Source organism: Urocampus carinirostris, chromosome 11, assembly GCF_059441175.1.
Source record: "Urocampus carinirostris isolate Australia breed hairy pipefish chromosome 11, RoL_Ucar_1.0, whole genome shotgun sequence".
NCBI lineage: Eukaryota > Metazoa > Chordata > Actinopteri > Syngnathiformes > Syngnathidae > Urocampus > Urocampus carinirostris.
Genome location: NC_142359.1, coordinates 30282961 through 30304547, shown reverse-complemented (window position 1 = coordinate 30304547; position 21587 = coordinate 30282961). Strand labels below are relative to the sequence as shown.

The 21587-nt window shown below is 38.6% G+C and overlaps 1 protein-coding gene across 9 annotated transcripts in view; it reads right to left on the bottom strand.

Moving 5' to 3' along the window:
- Window positions 1–21587, bottom strand: part of foxp2 (forkhead box P2) — a 191744-nt gene that overhangs the window by 46681 nt on the left and 123476 nt on the right. For all 9 annotated transcript variants that reach the window (XM_088348554.1, XM_088348549.1, XM_088348552.1 and 6 more), the window contains 2 exons: window positions 4202–4339; window positions 1991–2080 (listed from right to left, as the gene is read on the bottom strand). In XM_088348554.1, the coding sequence (XP_088204680.1) occupies window positions 1991–2080; window positions 4202–4339 (228 nt within the window). The remainder of the gene's footprint in view (window positions 1–1990; window positions 2081–4201; window positions 4340–21587) is intronic.

Below are 21587 nucleotides of genomic sequence, written 5' to 3'. Positions count from 1 at the left end.
GAAATGATCTGCATTTATATAGCGCTTTTCAAGTCAATGACTTCCCAAAGCGCTTTACAATGTGCTCCACATTTCCCAATAGCAGCCTTGTATTGCAGCCATGTAAGACGCTAACCTTTTTTGGGGGCATTAGGGGTTCAGTGTCTTACCCAAGGACACTTCGACATGTAACACGGACGAGCCGGGATTCGAACTGGGATCCCTTGATCCCAAGACGAGCGCTCTACTTCCTGAGCTACTGCCGCCCCCAATTATTATATGTAGTACCATGGCAATATCTCAATGCATAACGTGGACATCGATTGCATTTAAGACATACACAACTTACGGCGTTTTGATTTAGTAGGATACTATAAACCATTTTTATATTGTAATGGTTTTATCTAGAAAGCATTAGCTAAGCATTGGCAAAGTGTGTCCATTGTGTTTCAGATATACTCAGCCAACGGCATTTTGATTTAGTAGAACTTCTTATGAAACTCTATTTTGTTATTTTAATGTTTTTATCTGGGGTTAGTGTGGGTTAGAAAGACATAAGTTCCTAATTACTACGGGGGTCTACTGTATGATTGTTGTTCATTTCCTGAGCAAAAGGAAAAATCGAAAAATATAGATTTTTGCAGTGATTAACCTGAGGAAAGCGCAACCCGTTGCATAACATTGTCGCTACTTCGTCAGCGCCTCCTCTGGAGAAGTGAGGATGAGATTCCTATTTCGTTCCTGACGGCGTGCAAAATAAAACAATCTCGGAATCCAAACAGAAACAAAGCCGCCAGGGCCTGTAATGGGCGCTACTCGGACTGGCAGGGTTGTCAAACCGACGTCTTCTTTTTATGATCGGCGGCTGATTGGTCTGGCACTCGCCGGATCTATTTGGGTTGAAGCGGCCGCCTGTCAGCGATATTTTCTAGTGGCGAGTTAAGGGTGGAAATTTTCACTTTATTGTATTCAGGGAAGGATTGGCTAATGAGTGGTTTTCTCTGTGGGAAACTGTTGTTGTTGCTGCAAACACTTCATTAACTGAGCAAGTGGCGGCCGCATTTGCATGAACTCAATGTCAGACATTCCTCTCAAATGGGAAGAGCTGATGCCAACCAATTTTTGCCATTTTGACACATTTTTGAAGGCCTACAGAACATTTAGGTCTGTAGCTATATAGGCATAGGACATGTCAAAAAACCATGAACTGTCATTTTGTGTTTTATGTGGTATATTTTTACCTTTGTTTAGTGAACAACAGTTGAATATAGTTTTTTCAAAATACACGTTTAAAGAAAACTTCTTCGAAAAAAAAAGGCAATTTGTGAAAGGATGCATTTCAAGCAGAACCGTCACTTCGGCGCTTTGTTTGTTGTTTTGTGATACATAGAATATCTAAACAATAATTTCCATAAACAAAATGGCCCTTTACTCGCAAATTAAAATTGTATTAAAAGAACACTGAACTTATGCATAAACTTTGCAAGACATTTTTCGTGTCTGATGTTTCCGGTGACTTGATCACACAATTTCGGCCACAAAGGCAATACATAAAACGTCATACTCTCAGCCCTGACAAAAGGACTTAAGTCATCTTTTTCAGCAAGAGAAAAGCTCAAGGCGTTATCAATTTGTGTTTATCCATATATTCCCTACTCCGTCCACACTGCTTCAAAATGTCCATACTTCCCATACAAGGCCGGCGACACACTTCAATCACTGACAGGAAGCAAGAGTAGCAAGTGGGGCCTCCTCAAAGCATGGACGAAGATCTGATGAAGCAACTACTGCCATCTAACGGTGATTTATCATACTGACATAATTCCCAGAGGCTTGATACTAACTGATAAACTGTGCCTAACAAATAAAACAAATAAAACATATTTTGATGTTTTGGCACTCAGGGACAATGCTTCGGGAAAACATATGCGACTGAATGACGTAGGTAGCTGAATGATTGGTGGCGGTAGGCAGGGAAAAAAAATATAATCAGAATAATAATAAAGTGCACCTCTTTGGCCTGTTTGCCTGGATGTTGCTGCTGAAGGAGCTGGAGATGAAGCTGCTCCTGCTGTTTCTTGTAAAATTCCTGCAGGTGTTGCTGCCATAAAACACAAAAATACATTAAAATCTTTAAATGATATATATATATATATATATATATATATATATATATATTTTTTTTTTTGCTGATGTTTACTTCAGTGTTTCTCGAACATTTTTGAACAAAGGCAGATTGTTTTCTTTGAACAGTGAAGCGCTCGACCTGTAGAAATGGTTAATAACGTCTGTTATATAATGTTAAAACTTTCAACAAAGCTTTGTTATTGCTTAAGTTGAGAACACTGTTCTCATCAACATGTCTTAAATTGGAATCCTTATTTATGGTTTAGGATGTTTAACACATTTTACAAAATTCAGAAAGAAATAACAATTACTCATTTTATTTATCATGAATTCTCAGAAGTTTTTATTTTCTTCATCATTTTTATTTTATATACACTTTTATATGTATTATTTATTTATTATTTTAATGTATTCATAGGTTTTTCTATGACACATATACATACATACACATACACAGTTCTGAGGTCATGGGATCAATTCCAGCTATCAGCCTTCATCTGCAGAGTTTGCATGTTCTCCCGTTGCTTGCGTGGGTTTCCTCTAAGCACTTAGGTTTTCTCCCACATTACAAAAACATGCATGTTAGGTTAATTGGCCGGTTCAAATTGTCCCTAGGTGTGAATGAGCGAGCGAGTTGTCTGTCCCTGTGTGCCCAGCGACTGGCAGATAACTAGTTCAAGGTGTCCTCTGCCCTGGAGATTCCTGGGATGGGCTTCAGTGCACCCGCGACCCTACCAAAGATTAGTGGCGCAGATAATGGATGGGCGGATGGATATGCATACTAGCTAAGGACTCCTATGTTATGAGTCGGGCATTCAAAAGACAAATACATAGCCAAGACAGAATCGAGTAGCTACAATGATGCTCTGGCGCTAGGGACTGCTTGACATGAGTTGGGCATATAAAAAGTAAAAAGGTATGCAAAATTGGATTAATTGAGCAAACAGTTTCAATTCTGATTAGTTTAGAGATTTGATTGATTCCTAAAGCTTCTGGACGGTAAGTTCACTGACATTAATCGACAACTGAACTTTACTCTCAGACTAGTTTGGAATAACTGATGGAAATATGAAAATATGCTGGCATCTCCTCATATCGCGGAAATCTAATTCTTCTGATTAATAATTGAAAATTGGAGTGCCTTTAACTTGTCAAGACAGAATCGTCTAGCACTTACTATTCCACGTGCCGGTTTTAAGAGGGACAATTAGGATAAGTGACAATCTTAATTAAACAATCCTCCCTTGCTTTAATCAAAGAGGAAAACGTGGAAGGCACTTCAACTCTGACACTGTTCCCAAATGTTGCGTCAGAGTCGAGAGTCGGCCATCGTCCCAGATGAGGGAATTGAACTGGCGGCACGTGGGGGATGCTTTATTAGAGATGACGTGAGACAATTTCTGATTCCGCTTGCTCAAAGTGTGTCAAGGACGTACAGGTGGCTAGCCTGAAATGGAATGCATTGTTGTGGCCGCAATCCATTATCCCCAAACATATACTGCTGCAGAGTGCACTTTTTTTTGGGCCGGGTAGCTTTTCTTTTGCCTTGACGTCTACCAAAAAGTGAAGTGCACTCATGCATCAGCCATCCATTATTCACAATCACCGGCAGAGAGCAAGCACTTTTGTTGAGCCTGGCAGCTCTTTTTTGCCATTCTGCCTAAAGTGAACTTCCCTCATACGGCATCAATCCGTTTTTCTCAACCCCATATCGCTACAAGGGACCGGCGGAAGGCGATTCGGTCATTCGACCCACCTAAAACGAAATGCATTGTTTTTTCTGCGATTAATTATCCTAGTTGATTACTGCTGAGAAAAAGGGTCATGCAGAGTGCTTTTATTTTTGTTCTCGGTTTTGTGGCCCCGCCTAATATGTACTGCAATGTTACTCCACAGTAGAGGTAAGCTCATGCCTAAAAAATTCCGAGTATATAGTCATGCGTAAGAATGTATAGAAATAAATCCCATTACTTTGCATGAAAAAAAAGAAGACCATTTGGTTTTTAAACACAGATATTGTACCGATTACGGTCGAGTACTGAGCTCGCTATCGCTGTATTTTGGTAAATCAAAGCAACAATATTGATTTTTGTACCTGCTGTAGCATGACGGCCTGCTGCTGCTGTAGAAGGGCTTGCAGCTGCTGGGGAGAAAGCACTTGCTGCTGGAGGATTTGCTGCATTTGTTGCGGCGTGATCACCTGGGGACTCATCATGGCCACTGAGACTGGAACCTGGGAAAAAACGGCAAAGGGGCTCCAGTAAGAGGTCAGGTTGGCTATTTATGGATTTTTTTTAAGCTATAGAACACAGTGAAGGACTTAATGTGCCTCGTCATTCCCAGTGGGAAAAGTAAACCATTTCCGTGGACACAGACCTTAATTAGCAAGTCCCAACTTGAGGTTTTCCTATCAGTGAAGTTAATTGGTAAAAAGCTAGCTTGTGGATTAAAGGTGCACTTACTCAGTGTTTATTTAGTTGCTTTTTGACTTTCTTGAGAAGTGAAAAAACAAGTCCTTCCAGTTTGTTTCCAGAGAAAAGTTGGATTTAGAAAAGCTTAGATAAAATAATGAGAAACAATACATATTTACATATAGATAAACAACTTTTTGCCCTGCAACTGGATAGGAACCAGTTCAGGGTGTCCCATGCCCACTGCTCAAAGATAAGCGGTGCAGATTATGGATGTGTGGATGGATAAACAACTTAATATATAAAGAAAATTATAATAAGATACAATAACAATTATAATGAAAAATAAACACATTAAATATATACCAAAATAATACAGAAAATTCGACTTTTTTTTTATTCAAAATCTATCCAAACTACTCTATATATCCTGATTTGCGTGTGTGTTTTTACGTGACTTATAAGCTCTAAAACGGCTGAACTGGTTTTCATGAAAATTTACCCAGTTGTACTTTCGGCCTCTGCGAGTGTCTTCAGCTCGGTTTGGTGTCAATTCACCAAAATAAATATCAAAATCAATCTATATATTTTTGGGGAGCGAGTGCCCAATTAGAACCCCTGGGCCATTGTGTTTGTATAGTAAAAAATTAAAACATGTTGCCCATCCAGGGGAATAAATAATGGTAACCCACTTATTCACAATGGGGAAAAAAGTGAGTGAGTGAATACAGTTTTACACCTAGACGAACTTACCACCTTATAATCTGCCCTCTAGTGACCAGAGAGAGCATTAGGTTTGCATTTATTTAAAAAAAAATCACCTTATAACAGAAAGGACTTAGAGACTCGCATTTTTTGATTCATTCAGAAAGTTAAGGTGAGCCGGATTAAATCATCCAACGGGCCGGATCTTATCGAGTAGAATAAAGTAAAAAAAAAAGCAAGGGGCTGAAACAACACTTTGATGCCCATCACAAGCTAAAGGAGACACCTCGATTAGTTTATGCACTGCGCCCTTTTGTTGATCGCCTACCCCCCAACTCCAGTGCCGGCTGTCAGGCCTCGACACATCCTTGTTTAGCTCCTCTCCCCTTTTCCGGACTGGGTGCCTACCTCCTCCCAACTATCAACCGCCCACCCCAACCCCCAGCCCTTTGATTAGCCGAGACATTTGCATGGTCACTACACATTTTTCATTTTCAAAGTCATTATGCATTAGTGGCTCCTGATCGCCCGCCTTGACTAATCCTGATGAACTGAAAATCACGGCTGAAGGTCAACCGGCAGCCGCCCTCCCCCAGCTCCCCCCTCCCTGCACATTCATATTCATATTCAAACAAATCCTGCCTCCATTGTTCATTAGGGTCTTAGCGACGGTGCCCGAGGTGCAAGGGGAGGGAACGTAAAAGTCGAAACTGGAACCGCAGAAACCACGTGCAAGAAACCCAACCCACCTCCCCCTCCTGCAGCCCCCTCGTCCTCCGTGACAACATTAAACATGCACTCCTTAAGACTCTTAATTGGACGGCGATTCGCAAATGTTTTGAGGTTCGGAATTGAACCCAAAATGTATGCGCATGCATATATCAAGGCAACCTGCTTTTTAAATTCCGCATTGTACTTCAAAGTGCTTCTGTGTTGTCTAAGTGGGGAAATAAAGGCATTCATGGCCAAATATCTATAAGATGAATAATGCAGTCGATTTATGTAAAGGGGGCAAGGGGAGGGGGGGGGTTGCATTTTAACAAGTGAAGTCGAAGGACAATATAAATGAAAAAGTCGTTGAATGTGCTTGCAAAATGTCCAGTTAGGAAACTGAGGACACAATAAGGTAAAGAATGAAATGCATTCGTCAAGGTTTCTTGGTCTAGTCATTTGGCTCATATTAAGTAATATAATAACATTTCTACAAAAAATAATAATAAAATAAAATCCAAGTAAAAGTATCCCCCATGTTTTATTTTTTGATTATTTTTTTTGTATTTATTTTGTATTATCTGTACAAGTTTTAGCATAAATCATATTCTACACTTTATTCAATCTAATTGAGGGAATAAATATGGTAAAATTAGGAAAAACATTGTAGAAATATTATTAGAAAAAATAAATAGTAATATAAGAAAATATATTGTAAAATAGCAAAAAAAGACATGGTGAAATAATAATATAATATATATTGTAAAATAATAATGCAAAAAGAAAAATAATTAAATGAGTAAAAAGATTGTAAAACAAGAATGAAGCATCATACAATCCAAAAACTATTCAAAATGTGTTTAAAAAAAGGCATATGATAAAATAAGAAAATAAAATAAAAAACTAAATATAAAAATAAAATGTGATATGTCATAAAATTTAAGACATATTTATCTTAAAATGAGAAAAAAAACACAGTAACATAGTAATAAAGTAGTATCATAAAAGTAGTATCATAAAATTAATATATATATATATATATATATATATATATATATATATATATATATATATATATATATATATATATATATATTGCACAATATAAAATGGAGGATTGTAAAATGAGAAAAGGTATCAAAACAAGATAATGCTATATTAAAATGAGAAAAAAACATCAGAAAGAGAATTGTAGACAATACTGTATAATAGTAAATATGAATAATAAATAAAACAAAATTAAGAAAAAAAAGATATATTGTATATATATATATATATATATATATATATATATATATATATATATATATATATATATATATATATATATATATATATATATAGGCAGGCGGTGCAGTGGTTAGCACGTGTGCGGCACAGTTCTAAGGTCTTGGGAACCTCCTGTGTGGGTTCAAATCCAGCTACCGGACTTACTGTGCGGAGTTTGTATGTTCTCCCCGTGCTTGCGTGGGTTTCCTCCGGGCACTCCGGGCACTCCGGTTTCCTCCCACATTCCAAAGACATGCATTTCAGGTGGTTCGGCCGGTCCAAATTGTCCCTAGGTGTGAATGAGCGAGCGAGTTGTCTGTCCCTTTGTGCCCTGCGATTGGCTGGCAACCAGTTCAGGGTTTCCCCTGCCCACTGCCCGATGATTGCTGGAATGAGCTCCAGCACCCCCGCGACCCTACTGAGGATAAGCGGTGCGGCTAATGAGATGAGATGAGATATATACATTTATATACATACAGAATTAACAAAGAAATAATGAAAAAAAAGCAATTTCATAAATTATGAAAATATATCATGAAATAAGAAAATGGTATTTTATGAATATAAAGAAATGTCATGACATAAGAAAAAATAGAAAATAGGAAAATGAGTATCGTAAAATAAGAAAAATATCGTAAAAAAAGTGAAAAAGTTATTCTAAAATAAACAATGTATACTGTAAAATAAGTAATATCAAAAAATCAGGTAAAAAACTGGATTGTAAATAGAAAGAAATATAATGAAATTTGAAAAAAAAAACGTAAAATAAGAAAAAATATTGTAAGATAAGAAAAACAGTATTGCAAAATTTAAAAAAAATGACATAATAAGAAAATAGTATATTGTAAAATAAGAAGAAATATAATTGAATAAGTAAAAATAATATAAATGATGAAATAAATATCATAAATTCAGAAGAGAAAACATATTGTAAACTAAGAAAGAAATACCATGAAATAAGGAAAAAGAAATATAAAATAAAATGAAACACTTCCCGAAATAAAATTAAGACAGAACAAAACCACTTTTAAAAACGTCAGAACGTGGCGTCCAGCTAATCCAGCGCTTTTCTACCCAACGTATCCGAGGCTACCCGATGAAAGCCTATAAGTAATTGCTCTCCTGCTCGGCATTTTTCCCTGACAACCCATAAATTTAATCTTACACGCACGTTCATTTACATTTTGGAGTATATGACATGATAATTGCGGGAATATAACACCTCCATTCGGCGAGATGCCGCCGCCGCTTGATTGACGTGAGCGGCCAATTGAAAGGAATTGCTTTGGCGAGAAATGATTTGGCCTGGCGGGGGGGAAATTAATGAGCATTTACTACGTGATGACGCAAACACGCTACAATACAAGACGGTACAAGCTGAGTGCTTTGGATGCTAATATACCTGCTAATATATTACGTTTATAAAAGAAGAAAACAAAACAAAAAAAGTGTTCTTGCTTGCAGAAAATGCAAAAATATATGATTAAAAGACCTTTAATGATATATTCTGGGAGAAAAAAGGCATTCATTTGCTGATGATTCGGTGTAGCGCTAGTAAAGATCAATTTAAATAGCCATTAGAGCAGGAGTGGCCAACTATTTGGAGTCAAGGGCTGCATTGTGTTAAAACATTTGGGAAAGGGGCCAATCCTGGAGACTGATCCAATGTTTTCGACTCAAAATTCGGGTCTGGTCCGGGCCTAATATGTCAATCATTGTGGTCAGGTTTTGGCAGGGCTTGACTTGCCCCTCGTTGTTGTTTTTTAAATTCTTATTATTAATATCCACCCGTCATTACTCTTTGTTTTCGTTTTCTCTGTGGAGGATTATACCACCGTCTCGCATCAGCACGCTTGTGCATCGGCGGCAGCACCGTCAGACCTGAAGAACAGGTTATGTAGCGGGAGGGCAGAATCAGCCAAAATCATCCCTCCTCCTCCCGAGTCTTCACAAATAAAATATGAGAGTTCGGGTTTGTTTTGGGCACGGTCTCTCAAATCAAGGCAATTGGTTGGGCTTTAATACCTCCGGGCTAAAAGCCAAAAAAAGCCATTAAAGGCAGTAAAAAGAAGTTATTTTTAAAAAATATATATAGACACTTAACACGTTTATTGGTGTTCCAGTAGTGCTTGATAAAAACAGAAATGAAACAACTATGTTTAAAAATTGAATCCCATGTAACGCATTTGATTGCCATTTTGATTGCCATACAAACACACAAAGTTCAAACTAGAATTAGAGCCCCCTTTCCATGTTTGTAAACAAGTGTGACGTAACCTAGCTGCATTCACATCGTCAAGGCAGAAAATTATGCCAGTTTATACCAGCCGATTGACAGAAAAAAATAGTGGAACGTAGATAGTAACATCTCAAATAAACAAAAAGTATATGCAAGCAGCAGGATAGCAACTTTATTTTAGTGATCAAAGTAAAAATAAAAAACAATTTTTGGGTCGGCGCTATAGATAAGATTGTGTGGGGCACTTTGTGGAGATTTTGAGTGTGACTTTTCGCCTCGTACACAACGCTAGTTTAAATTGGCTGAGTAAGGAGTGAAATACCTTTTTATGCCACCAATCTAAATAGACGAAAATAGTGCTTGATGAGCAGTCCATATGCCAGTAGCTTAGTTCAGACATAACTTGAACTTAAGAAGAATTAACCCTCAATGGCTTGCACCCACCTTAAATACTGTGTTAGTGTTGGGGGGTCATTAATAATAATGATAATGATTATCCTTAGTAGGGTTGGGGGGAGCTGAAGCCCACTTATCCATCGTGCCGCATACAGTTATTCTATTATTTATTGTTAGCATGTATGTTTAATATACAATGTACATGAAAAATAATGTTCAATATATTATAATTGTTGTAATTATTATTATTGAAGATCTACATACCAGCACCAGTAGAAGCAACCTTACAGGCTCTAGTAGGCATTGGTAGTAAACCTATTTACACTTAGTAAGGCATTTTTCATTCAAGTACCGTAAACTTTGCGACTTTTTTCCCTAGCTTTCAACCCTGCGGCTTATGCAAAATTGTGGCTAATTCATGCCAGGGACACCCGAGCAGTACCAGTAAGAGTAAGACACGTGGAATATATGTGTCGAGGAAGGCTCAAGTTTAATGTAAACTAGCTTGAATCAACCCTGATTAATGGAAAGGGACTCAATCAAAAGGGGTGGGCTGACTACCATTTTGGGAATAATTTTACGGGTCTGTTTATTTGTGACATAAATCATGTGGTGAAAGTAGCGGATTACAAGGAGTAACGTCCATCAAAGCAGAAATGTTTAAAGCGGATTCCTACTTATCTGCGTTTTGGAGTAAATACTTTACACCGTTAGTGATGACATCGTACGGATGTGTATTTGTTTGTCAAAAGTTAAAGATATTATATTTTATAAAGTATAAAAACAATTTCTGTGTACCAAAAATGTACTGGGTGTGGCTTATAATCAGTTGCGCTCTACAGTCCAAATTTTATGGTAAATCCAAACCAGATCGCCACGATAAGAAATGGACACCGCAAACGCAAATATGCCTAATGTCAGTTCTTTTATTAGCTTGCAGACACCTGCTCACAGCGCGTTATGTCTTGGAATAGTTTCTTAAAATCAGGATTTGTGCACCTGTACAAAAAACAGCTCGGCATGTTTTTAATTGCAACTGTAAATACGCAACCCAATAAACAAATCTTCCCATTTTCCATTCAAACTCGTATTGTTACTCCTGCTGTTTTGGTTCAATAATGCGCACGCATCTTATGCTGATCCGGTGACTACCTAGTTTGGAAAGGGGTCTATAAGAGCGTGGGAAATAAATGCAGCCGACTCCCAGTAAAGAGAAGCGGCTCCTCGCAGAAAGTCACTCCATTCGGTTTAATTTTGATCGCCTGATTGAAACAATTAGTGGGGGAGGGCGATTTGACATTCAGGCATAAACGCCCGTGAGGGGTTTGGCGGGGGGTGTTCGTCAAGGGCGTGAGCTCGTTCCAGTCATGGCGTCCACGCTGAGAATTCTGAGTCGGGCTGGCAATTACTACAGATCCTTGGCGAGAGAGCTACTGCTAATTAAGTTGAAAGATTGTACAAAAAGGGGGTTTAGTCCAATCAGCTGTCACCATTCCCTCAGGGGCGGTCAAAACATAAAACGACCATTTTCGCTGGTGGACCGGCGACCTCTCGGGCTGCAGCCTCTCATTTACTATCCAATTACTGTCGAGCGTTTATTGATGGCCGCCACTTTGGGCGTGAGGGCGGGTGTTCAACCCAGGGGTGGGGTGCACCTTCCGTGGTGGGCGTGCCCCTCCCAGGTGGGACGGCGATCAATAGCCAAGACTGTCGGGACTCGGGCTAAGTAGATTACGCAATGTTTTCCCAAATCAATTTCCATAAGCGGGGGAGCGCTTCATTTATCACAACGTAAAGTGTAAAAGCTTCTCAAGAAAAGATGTGGAGGGGGCGATCAAGGAGGGAGGGGGGCAGATTGATTTATCTCGGCATTGATTAAGCTCTTTTGAAGCGCTTGTTTGTGCCGCTATCGCTCCCTGTCGTTTAAGCCGACGAATAAACCCCGAAGGTTTTTTACAAACACGCTGAAGTAAGCAAGACACTATAATGGAAAGGAATGGGGGAGGTGGGTTCAATTTAGTCGAATAATGACAATATAAGCTCATACGATATCGGCCGTCTTTTGGATGTTAGACTTTGGACTAAATCAGTGTCGTTTTCAGATGTCATTAAGACATAAAATAGATGTCTAAAATTGAGTTATGTACAGCCTGTCCATTTGGGTCTGAGTTTAGTCCACACGGAGTTGGTGAAAATTCAATTTAGTCCAATAAATAGAAAATAAGCATTAAGATACTGTACGTCTCTTGGACATTAGACTTTGGGATAAATCTGGGTCATTTGAGTCGGGCTATAGACCTAGCATTGACGTCTAGAGTTACATTCAGCCTGTTCAATTGGGCCTCAATTGAGTCTAAACAGAATTGGTGGAAATTTAATTTAGTCCAATAATTAGAAAATGGGAACTAAGATCTCTGATGTCTTTTGGACATTAGACTTTGGGCAAAATCTTGTCTGTTTGGATTTAAATTGGACCAAAAATAGATTTTTAGAATTGGGTTATCTTCAGCTCTATCTAATTGGGTCCGAACTTACTCCAAACAGAATTAGTGCAATTTAAATTCAGTCCAATAATTTAGAAAAAAAAAATAAGATACAGGATGTCTTTTGGACATTGGACTTGAGGCTGAATCTGGTTCATTTCAGACATGATTTAGACCGAAAAAAAGACCTCTAAATATAGGTTATGTTGAGCCCGTGTATTTGGGCCTGAAGTTATGCCATTTAAGTTGTTGATATTCAATTTTATCCCAAATTACAAAATAAGCTTTTAAGATACTCGACGTCTATTGAACATTGGACATTGGACAAAATCTGATGATGTTTATACGTGATTAAGAACTAAAATCGACGTCTATAATTGAGTTAAATTCAGCCCTTCGAATTGGGTCTGAGTAAGTCCAAACTAAGTTGTTAAAAATTCAATTTAATCCAATAAATAGAAAATGAGCATTAGGATACCGGATGTCTTTTGAACGCAAGACTTTGGGCAAAGTCTGGGTCATTTTGGAAATGATTAGACCTAAAATTGACGTTTTGAATTAGGTTATATTAAGCCCGTCTTTTGTCCAGATGGAGTTATTGAAAATTATTATCATTTTTATATTATAATATCCAATAGAGATTTATTATACTTAGAAAAGTCAATTTAGTCTGAAAAAATGGCTTTAAGGATTCCGACGTGTTTCGGACGTTAGGCTTGGGGCTAAAGCTGGTCCATTTTAGACGTGATTTAGACCAGAAAAGGACTGTATTTGGCATATAAACTCACATTAGGTTGTCCAAATGTTTTAATGTCTTAAGGCTGAAACAATGAATCGATTAAAAATGTCTAAAAGTGTAACACTCAGTACGTTAATTTAATGCTAATAAGAGAGTGCATTGACATTGCTCTTGATTTGGCAAATTTGTCATAGCACTTTGGTTTGGCCCTAGGTGTGAATGAGCGAGCGAGTTGTCTGTCCCTGTGTGCCCTGCGATTGGCTGGCAACCAGTTCAGGGTGTCCCCTGCCCACTGCCCGATGATTGCCGGGATGGGCTCCAGCACCCCCGCGACCCTACTGAGGATAAGCGGTGCAGCTAATGAGATGAGATGAGATGAGATGAAATAAGCTATTTGACAAACACGTGGATTTTTATCATTTTATATTATAGAATATTTGTTTGTTTGGTGCATTGATGTTCTATCTGGAAAAAACTTCAATATTTGAATAGGCGAGCAAAATAATAATGTTTTTTTAAATTAATCGATTCATCGATTAAACGAAAACAAATTTTTTAAAAATCGTTAGTTGCGTCCCTGCTTTTTTCAACGTCTTTAAACCCCATTTTTGATGTGTATTTTCAGTGCGGTGTCTTTTCAGTCTGCACTTCCCTCTGATGTGCCAGGTAAGTCAGACCTCGCCGGATCAGCTTCTTCATCAGTGACACTCGGGAAATTACAATTGCTCGGAGCGGGTTTCGGAATTACAGTTCAACGCCGGGAAAAAGGCACCCCTCCCGCCTCTCTTGTAGCAGCCCCCCTGTCACCAGCAGGGCCCGAGCGTATCAGATCCGGCAGTTAGGATCCAATTAACACCCCGGCCAGAATCATCTGATTGCATGTGGAAGTGGAAGCTCCCAGTTCTTTATTGCGGCCATGTATCTTCTGATGCGAGGTAAATTTGTTGCCGCGACATCAAAGGTCTGAGATACTTCTTCGCAGTACTCCCCTTGCAGTCCCTCCCTCCTCCAAAACCTCCTCGGGGTTGCATTTCAACTCCTTTTGCATCACAATGATGAACCTGCTTGCAATTTACAAACTTGTCCCGTAGGTGCAAAAAGGGAAAAGAAGTGCGTGTGTGGAATCTTGTTTTCTAGTTATAAAATCAGTTGTGTTTGATTTCAAATATGCTGACACTCAACAACCGCCGCCTCCCCCGTCCTTGCTTAGAGTCAACACAACTTTTGTGCATGGCCCTCAGCGCCGATGACTATATTCAGATGCAACCACGGGCTATTCATACATGGAAATGGGAGTTAACTGCTTTTTTAATGTATCTTTTTTCCCGATGTAAGCTAACTTGCTCTCATCGACAATTTTTTGTAATCACGTCTGAAAGTCAAGGAGGAGGACCTGAAAGCTGCTGTGATAAAAACGGAGAGGATTCGACTTCCTAAAATGGAGGAAACATGTGTGCCCTGCTGGCAACCATTTCAGGGTGTCCCCTGCCCACTGCCCGAAGATAGCTGGGATGGGCTTCAGCACACCTGCGAACCTACTGAGGATAAGCGTTGCAGATAATGTATGGATGGATGGATGGATGGATGCTAAATCATCCTAAGTAGGTCATAAGGTTATAATTTATTATTCAACATGTCTTGTTAAGGGTGTTTTAAAATTAATTTGGGGAATGTCATTCTAGTATTTTTGGTTTAAACAGATTACAATTAATTTTTTTTTTTTTTTTTTTTTTTTTAGATTTTTTGGGGGGAAGAGTTACTTTTCATCCGTCACTATTTTGCAGAAAATAATAATTAAGGATACAAATTATTTTTTGGTGTTTTTTTATACATGTTTTCATATGCATTTTTATTTTAAATAGAATACGAAAAATGTTTTTTAGTTATTTGGTTCTTAAAAAAAAAAAAAAAAATATATATATATATATATATATATATATATATATATATATATATATATATATATATATATATATATATATATATATATAGTGAAATCTTCATTGTATTTTATTTCAAATAAAAATTGGTCTAAAAATTGTCATGTGTGTTTTTTGCTACTTTTTCCCTTTTTTATTTTCTCTGTTTTTGTATGTGTTTGTCTTGCTGTCGGTCACCCTCTTGAGGGATATGACCAGGGTAGATAGATAGATAGATAGATAGATTAGATAGTTAATTATTTAAAACAGATGTCAAATAAATGTTGATTTTTTTTGTTTAGCTTCTTAGAAAAAAAAAACTTTTTTTTTTTTTTTTTAAAGGACTAAAATAAATGCTGTATTTTTCAGGTTTTTATTTGAAAAAAATGTTTTTTGCATGACATTTTAGCCTAACTATAATTCAAATCAACATCGTTTTTTTGTTTTTTTTGTTTTTTGTTTTTTCTCTTTTTTCTTCTTTTTCATTCGTTCATTCATCCCGTAATCCCGCCTGCCTCTTGTTGTCGCCGTTTCTTTATTTGAGTTTGAAATGTCAGCGTGCAATCGGCTCGCACGGCCTAAAACCGAGGAAAAAGACAAGCTCCGGAGGAGGATTTACGAGGGGAAATAGGTGTTTATTGAGCACTCCCGTGGGCTTAGCGTGTAATAATAGACCCATCACACGAGCGTGGCGTGTTTGCGACTTCGTTACACTGAACGCGAGTAACCGAAAAGAATTAGTCGGGCTGGAGTGAGTTTAGCCACTAATGCGGCTAATTAAAGCTGCAAGCTGTAGTAAATAATTTACATGCGCTGTTCTATGGATGCTTTGGCTTTCTTAAACGTCAAAGGAAGATGCCGGAGGATTTATCAGTAAAGCGGGATGTCACGCTCGTATTAATCCCTTTTTCCACTTTCTGTCGCGTTAATCATACACGGGGATCAATGCCCGTGCCGGAAAACATGTTGCCGATGGGGCTGGGGGGACAGGGCGGTGGGTTGGGGAGGACAAGACGCTAATAAAATATCGTGCCAGAGTTTCGTAATCCCCGTTTCGTCTGCCACAAACAGGGAAGGATTCCGAAAAATAATCGTCTAATTGAAGCGAGAATTCGATCGTGTCGATTTGTTTGGGTAGAGCGGGACGGGGATTAAACGAGAGTAAGTGATTTGTCGATTATTCAAATGGAAAACAACCGACTCATCGTTTAGCGTCTCTGTATAAATTATATACGAATATTTCTTAGAAGTTTCAAGCCTTAACAAATTATTATGATGAATTATGTTGATTATTGTGATTCATATGTCAGTCCAATAGGAAAACAATCAATTTATCGATTAGCTGGATTTTTTGAATAGGAACCAACAGAAACATTGATTGGCAGAACATCCGTAAAAGTATGAGTCTTTGCATAAAAGAAATCTGAATATTTCACAAAAAAATCAGGCCTCCGTTTTTAAACTATAACCAATTATCATTAAGAGTTGCTTCATCTCATTTCGAAATATCAAACGTTTTTTTTTCGTTCCGTTTTATTAGAAAATAAACACCCCAAATTATCGTTGAAATTTATCGTCATTATCATTGGAAAAATCTTAACTCCAAAAATGTGTTTTATTATAAAAAGTTTTAATTGGTAATAATTAACTTTTGAAAATTCAAAAGACATTGGATTAATCAATTGGAAAGAAATCCGATAGCTGATTTGTTGATGAATCCATTCACGTTAAGTTCCGGTATCAATTTGGATTTCATCGATTATTCCACGTAGTACATACGCACAGGAAAACTTAAGTATTTATCTTTGTCTGCAAGTTCAAATGACTAGTGTTGTTTAAGTAAGGGTTTTATCAACATTTTGTGTATTTTGGAAAGCGTAGGAACATATAGAAATACATCCCACTACTTTGTATGGGAAAAACTATTTTCGTACTTAAATTATTAGTTGTTCGAACACTGATCCGGAACAGATTACTGTGGAGTACCGAGGTATCAACGTACCGTAAGAAAAGTATTTTTTGAAACGAGCGCTTTTCAAAATTGACATTTCCCACTACGGAATCTCTGCAAAATGTCACGTGGAACAAGTCCCACCGGAATGGCCACCGCCACAATTTCCTTCACTAAAACCGTGTTAATAATATCTGGCTCAATGGCTGGATCAGTGACGGCTGAGGACAAGCTGGCGCTTTCCATCGATTCTTACAGAATAAGCAAATGTAAATATTCAATATTGACCTTACCGGGGTGTTATTAGAGGCCCCTGCCCCAATACATCGGACAGCTTTTGGACTTTTGGTCAGTTCTAAACTTAGGTTAGAAATTGATGTTTTCGTGTTGAGTGTGTCCAATCTTGACTTGAGTTTATCGAAGTATAGTCTCTCTTGTTTTAAATCATTCATTGTGGTTCAAATGTAGTACAAAATACTCGATTATTAGTTTTTCTCCATCCAAATGGGTCTGAATACAGTCCAGTGTTGTTAAAATTTCAATTTAGTCCAATCATGGAAAAATATGCTTCAATGATACCGTACGTCTTTGCACGTTGGACTTTGGGCTAAATCTGGGTCGTTTTAGACGTGACCTAAACTTAATATACATGTGTTTAATTGGGTATACTTCAATCTTTCCAATTGGGTCTGAATTGAATCCAAATAGTCATTGGAAATTATATTGAGTCCAATAATTAGTAAATAAGCAAAAGAATACCAGATGTCCTTTGGACATTAGACTTAAAGCTAAATCTAGTGCATTTAAGAAAGGATTTAGACGGAAAATGAATGCCTAAAATTAGGTTATGTTTAGTCTGTCCTATTCATCAGACAGCGCTTGCTTTCAGCTAATCAGAACGCGAGGCAGACGACAGCCCGTAGCTGCCGATTTAGGTCGGCCATCTTTGTATCACAGACAATGCACATGTGATCCACATGCTCATTCAGGGTTTTGTCCCAAACTTGTAGGACAATGTACTTGTAATGTAGACTAGAAGTATTCAGAACAAATGGTGAGGGAGAGAATCATCCCTTTTCCTCAGCCAAAAACAAATTTGGAGAAATGTTTCAGATGGATAAATGCATGCGGGCAACTTCACTATTAATTTAACATGCAGAGGATCAATGGGAATTGAAACAAAGTTATTTGTTCTACAGTAAATGTTACATTTTTATTACGCTGCTGTCGGTTAGTTGTCAGTAACACAATATGGTACTGTGAGGTTCTGGCCATCGACTTTGTCTGATGTGTTGTTGGTCACTTCATAGTTGGAGATTGGCTAACGCAGTGGATCTCAGTATTTAATGTGTATAAATGATAATGTCTAATTTGCTTGAAATAACAGATAACTTTATTGTGTGCACTTTGTAGTAATTAGATAAATATCCACAGTAAGCAATGCGGTCTACATTTACCGGAGTTTGTAAGTTTGTAAATTACCAGGGCCGCTTTACTTGAGTATTTTAATCAACCCTCGTTAGCATACAAAAACAAATACGAGCACAGGTGGCATTTCATTATTAAAGTAAAACTTGAAAATGATGGGACGGATAGGATGTGTGATTCGTAATCCAGTATATCAAATTTATAAAACTCGTGATGTAATTTCCATAATGTTCTCACCAGAGATGAAATGAAATAATTTGCATTTATATAGCGCTTTTCAAGTCAATGACTTCCCAAAGCGCTTTACAATGTGCTCCACATTTCCCAATAGCGGCCTTGTATTGCAGCCATGTAAGACGCTAACCTGGTTATTGGGGGTATTAGGGGTTCAGTGTCTTACCCAAGGACACTTCGACATGTAACACGGACAAGCCGGGATTCGATCTGGGATCCCAAGACGAGCGTTCTACCTCCTGAGCTACTCCCGCCACCAGAGACTCAGAACAAATGGAAACTACACCACTTTTAATTTGAGTTTCTGGCGAGGAACATATGGAAATTATCTCACGAGTTTCATAAATTTGACATACTGGATCACTCATTGTGTATCCTTTATAAACCATTATCTCTGGCAAATCTGAATCTATTTCTATGTGTGGTTGGTACGGACGCTGTTGACTTCCTCATAGATTGCCAACATTTTGCATCCACCCTTACAAGGTTAGCGTCTTTAGGTACCTTGATGCCATAAATATAACTCTGCATATACAGTAACCATTGATACCCTTTTCCACTGGCTTTTGAGGTTAATTCGCATACTCTGAAAGAAATGATACGGCTATTCTATCGGGAATATCGACTAAAGAGTCGCTTGCTGTTGTTATCTTTGGGCAGTGGGCAGGGGACACCCTGAACCGGTTGCCAGCCACTCGCAGGGCACACAGAGACAGACAACTCACTCGCTCATTCACACCTAGGGACAACTTGGACTGGCCAATCCACCTAATATGCATGTTTTTAGGAATGTGGTAGGAAACCCTTGACATGCATATTTTTAGGAATGTGGGAGGAAACCGGAGTGTCCACGTGGGCACAGGGATGACATGCAAACACCACACGGGGGAGGCTGCAGAAGCTGGACTTGAACCCTGAACCTCGGCACCGTGGGGCTGAGCGCTAAGCACCCAGCCGCCGTACCACCTCTTTCACTTTCCAATCAAACAAAAACGTCCCGAGGAGGGAACCATAGCATCTTTTTCACATAATTTTAATCTATTTTCAACGTCCTGAAAAATAAATTTTGATTTTTCAAACAAATACGACTTTTGGACTGAAACATGGCAAATTAGTAAATCTTTTTTACCTGTCTTTTTACCCATTTTTTGCTGGCTGGGGCATTTTCAATTGGCTGACATATTCCATATCATCACATATCTTTTTCATGCCTTCAAGCAGATCTTTTCATATTTTACTTTTCATCCAAAAATCTTAAAAACAGAAACCCTGTTGTCTTATAAACCTCTTTTTAAAATATATTACACACCATCCTTGAATAGCCCACTCTCCTTCAACTTTCATATAAATAACATCACCAGGTCAGCCTACTTCCACCTGTGCTCCATCAACCGTCTCCGCCTCTCCCTCACCCCACACACAACAGCCATCCTCGTCCATAGCCTGCAATTCCCTCCTCTACCACTTACCTCAAAAGTCCCTCCATAAACTTCAGCTGGTCCATAACTCTGCAGCATGAATCATCAACAAAAACCCCTCTCGCCATCACATCACCCATGTCCTTCAGCAACTCCACTGGCTCAACCATAGAATCAGCTACAAAATCCTGCTCTACACCAACGTGGCCATTCATAACCTTGCCCCTCCCTGCCTCCCCGACCTCGTTCACATTGCCACGCCAACCTGCACCCTCAGATCATCTTCCTCCCTTCATCTCACTATACCCCCTGCCCGCCATAACTCTATGGAGAACAGAGCTTTCACCCGCTCTGCCCCCCAGCTCTGGAACTCATTGCCGACTGAACTCCAAAATTCTGCGACCCTGTATACCTTCAAATCCGGACTCAAAGCTCACTTTTTCAGACTTGCCTATTCTTGACCATAAGCCTCACACACCTCCCCTTTTAACTATAACGTGTTTAATCGGCTATTTATGACTTGCTTTTTTTACTCTTCGTTTATTGTTGTGGCCCACTCATATGTACAGCAACCTTGGTTGTCCGAAAAGGCACTTCGAAATACAATGTATTATTATTATTATCATTATTATTATTATTATTATTATTATTATTATTCTTTAGACGTCCTTTTAACCACTTTGTGGACTTGACGCCTGCACTTTCTCCGACCACCACAAGGGGTTTCTGTTGCCATTTGGTAGTCTCTGAAATCATCAGGAATTAGCATCGTTGCTAACATGTTCAAGAAAACCTGACAATAGCTTCAACTGCAACATTTGTTTTCAATTAACGAAACGATAATATCAACACCCTGATGACACCAATCAGAGGTGTCACCATCAGAAGACTCTGCTAAGACTTAATGAGTTGAGGGCCGCGCCCAAAATCCCAGAAATCATGCTGGGCCGGGGACGCCACAACAGGGAGTTGTGTTAACAACGAGCCGAGCTAACGGCGGGTGTCGGCATCGCGCGTTAATGTTTGCGGAGGCGCGAGCGAGGTGCGAGCGTGTAAATGTGACCTTTTTTCTCAATCTCAGACGTCGGGAATAGACAACGCGCTGTCAATAAGGTCAATTAGCTTGAGCAAAGCTAAAATTAGCAGACGAAGAGCTTTGAGGACAACGTCAACGATCAATCTTTCGTTGAAAGGACATTTGGCACTCCCCATTGACAACACTTTTGTTGGTGCGAGAATTTTCTTGAATTATTCCTATTCCAAAACATGAAGGGACCTTGTTTATTATTTAGCGCCTACTTCTGGCATGTGTCTCAAAGTGAAAAAAAGAACATCCAGTTTCCGAAATGTTGACTTGACTGGTTTTGTGCGTATTCACATCGCATCCCTATTTTTATCCCAAAAAAAGAAAAAAAAAATTGTGACTATGACATTAAGTCCTTTGCTTTTGAGGCGTATTAAAGATTTTTTGTTCGGTAAGGGCCTTTGCGTTTTGTAAGCAAATGTCTTTAATTTTTGCACTTCATTTAAGGTATCTGAGTCAGATCAGGAGGTTTCTCCTGCAACTAGTAATTATGG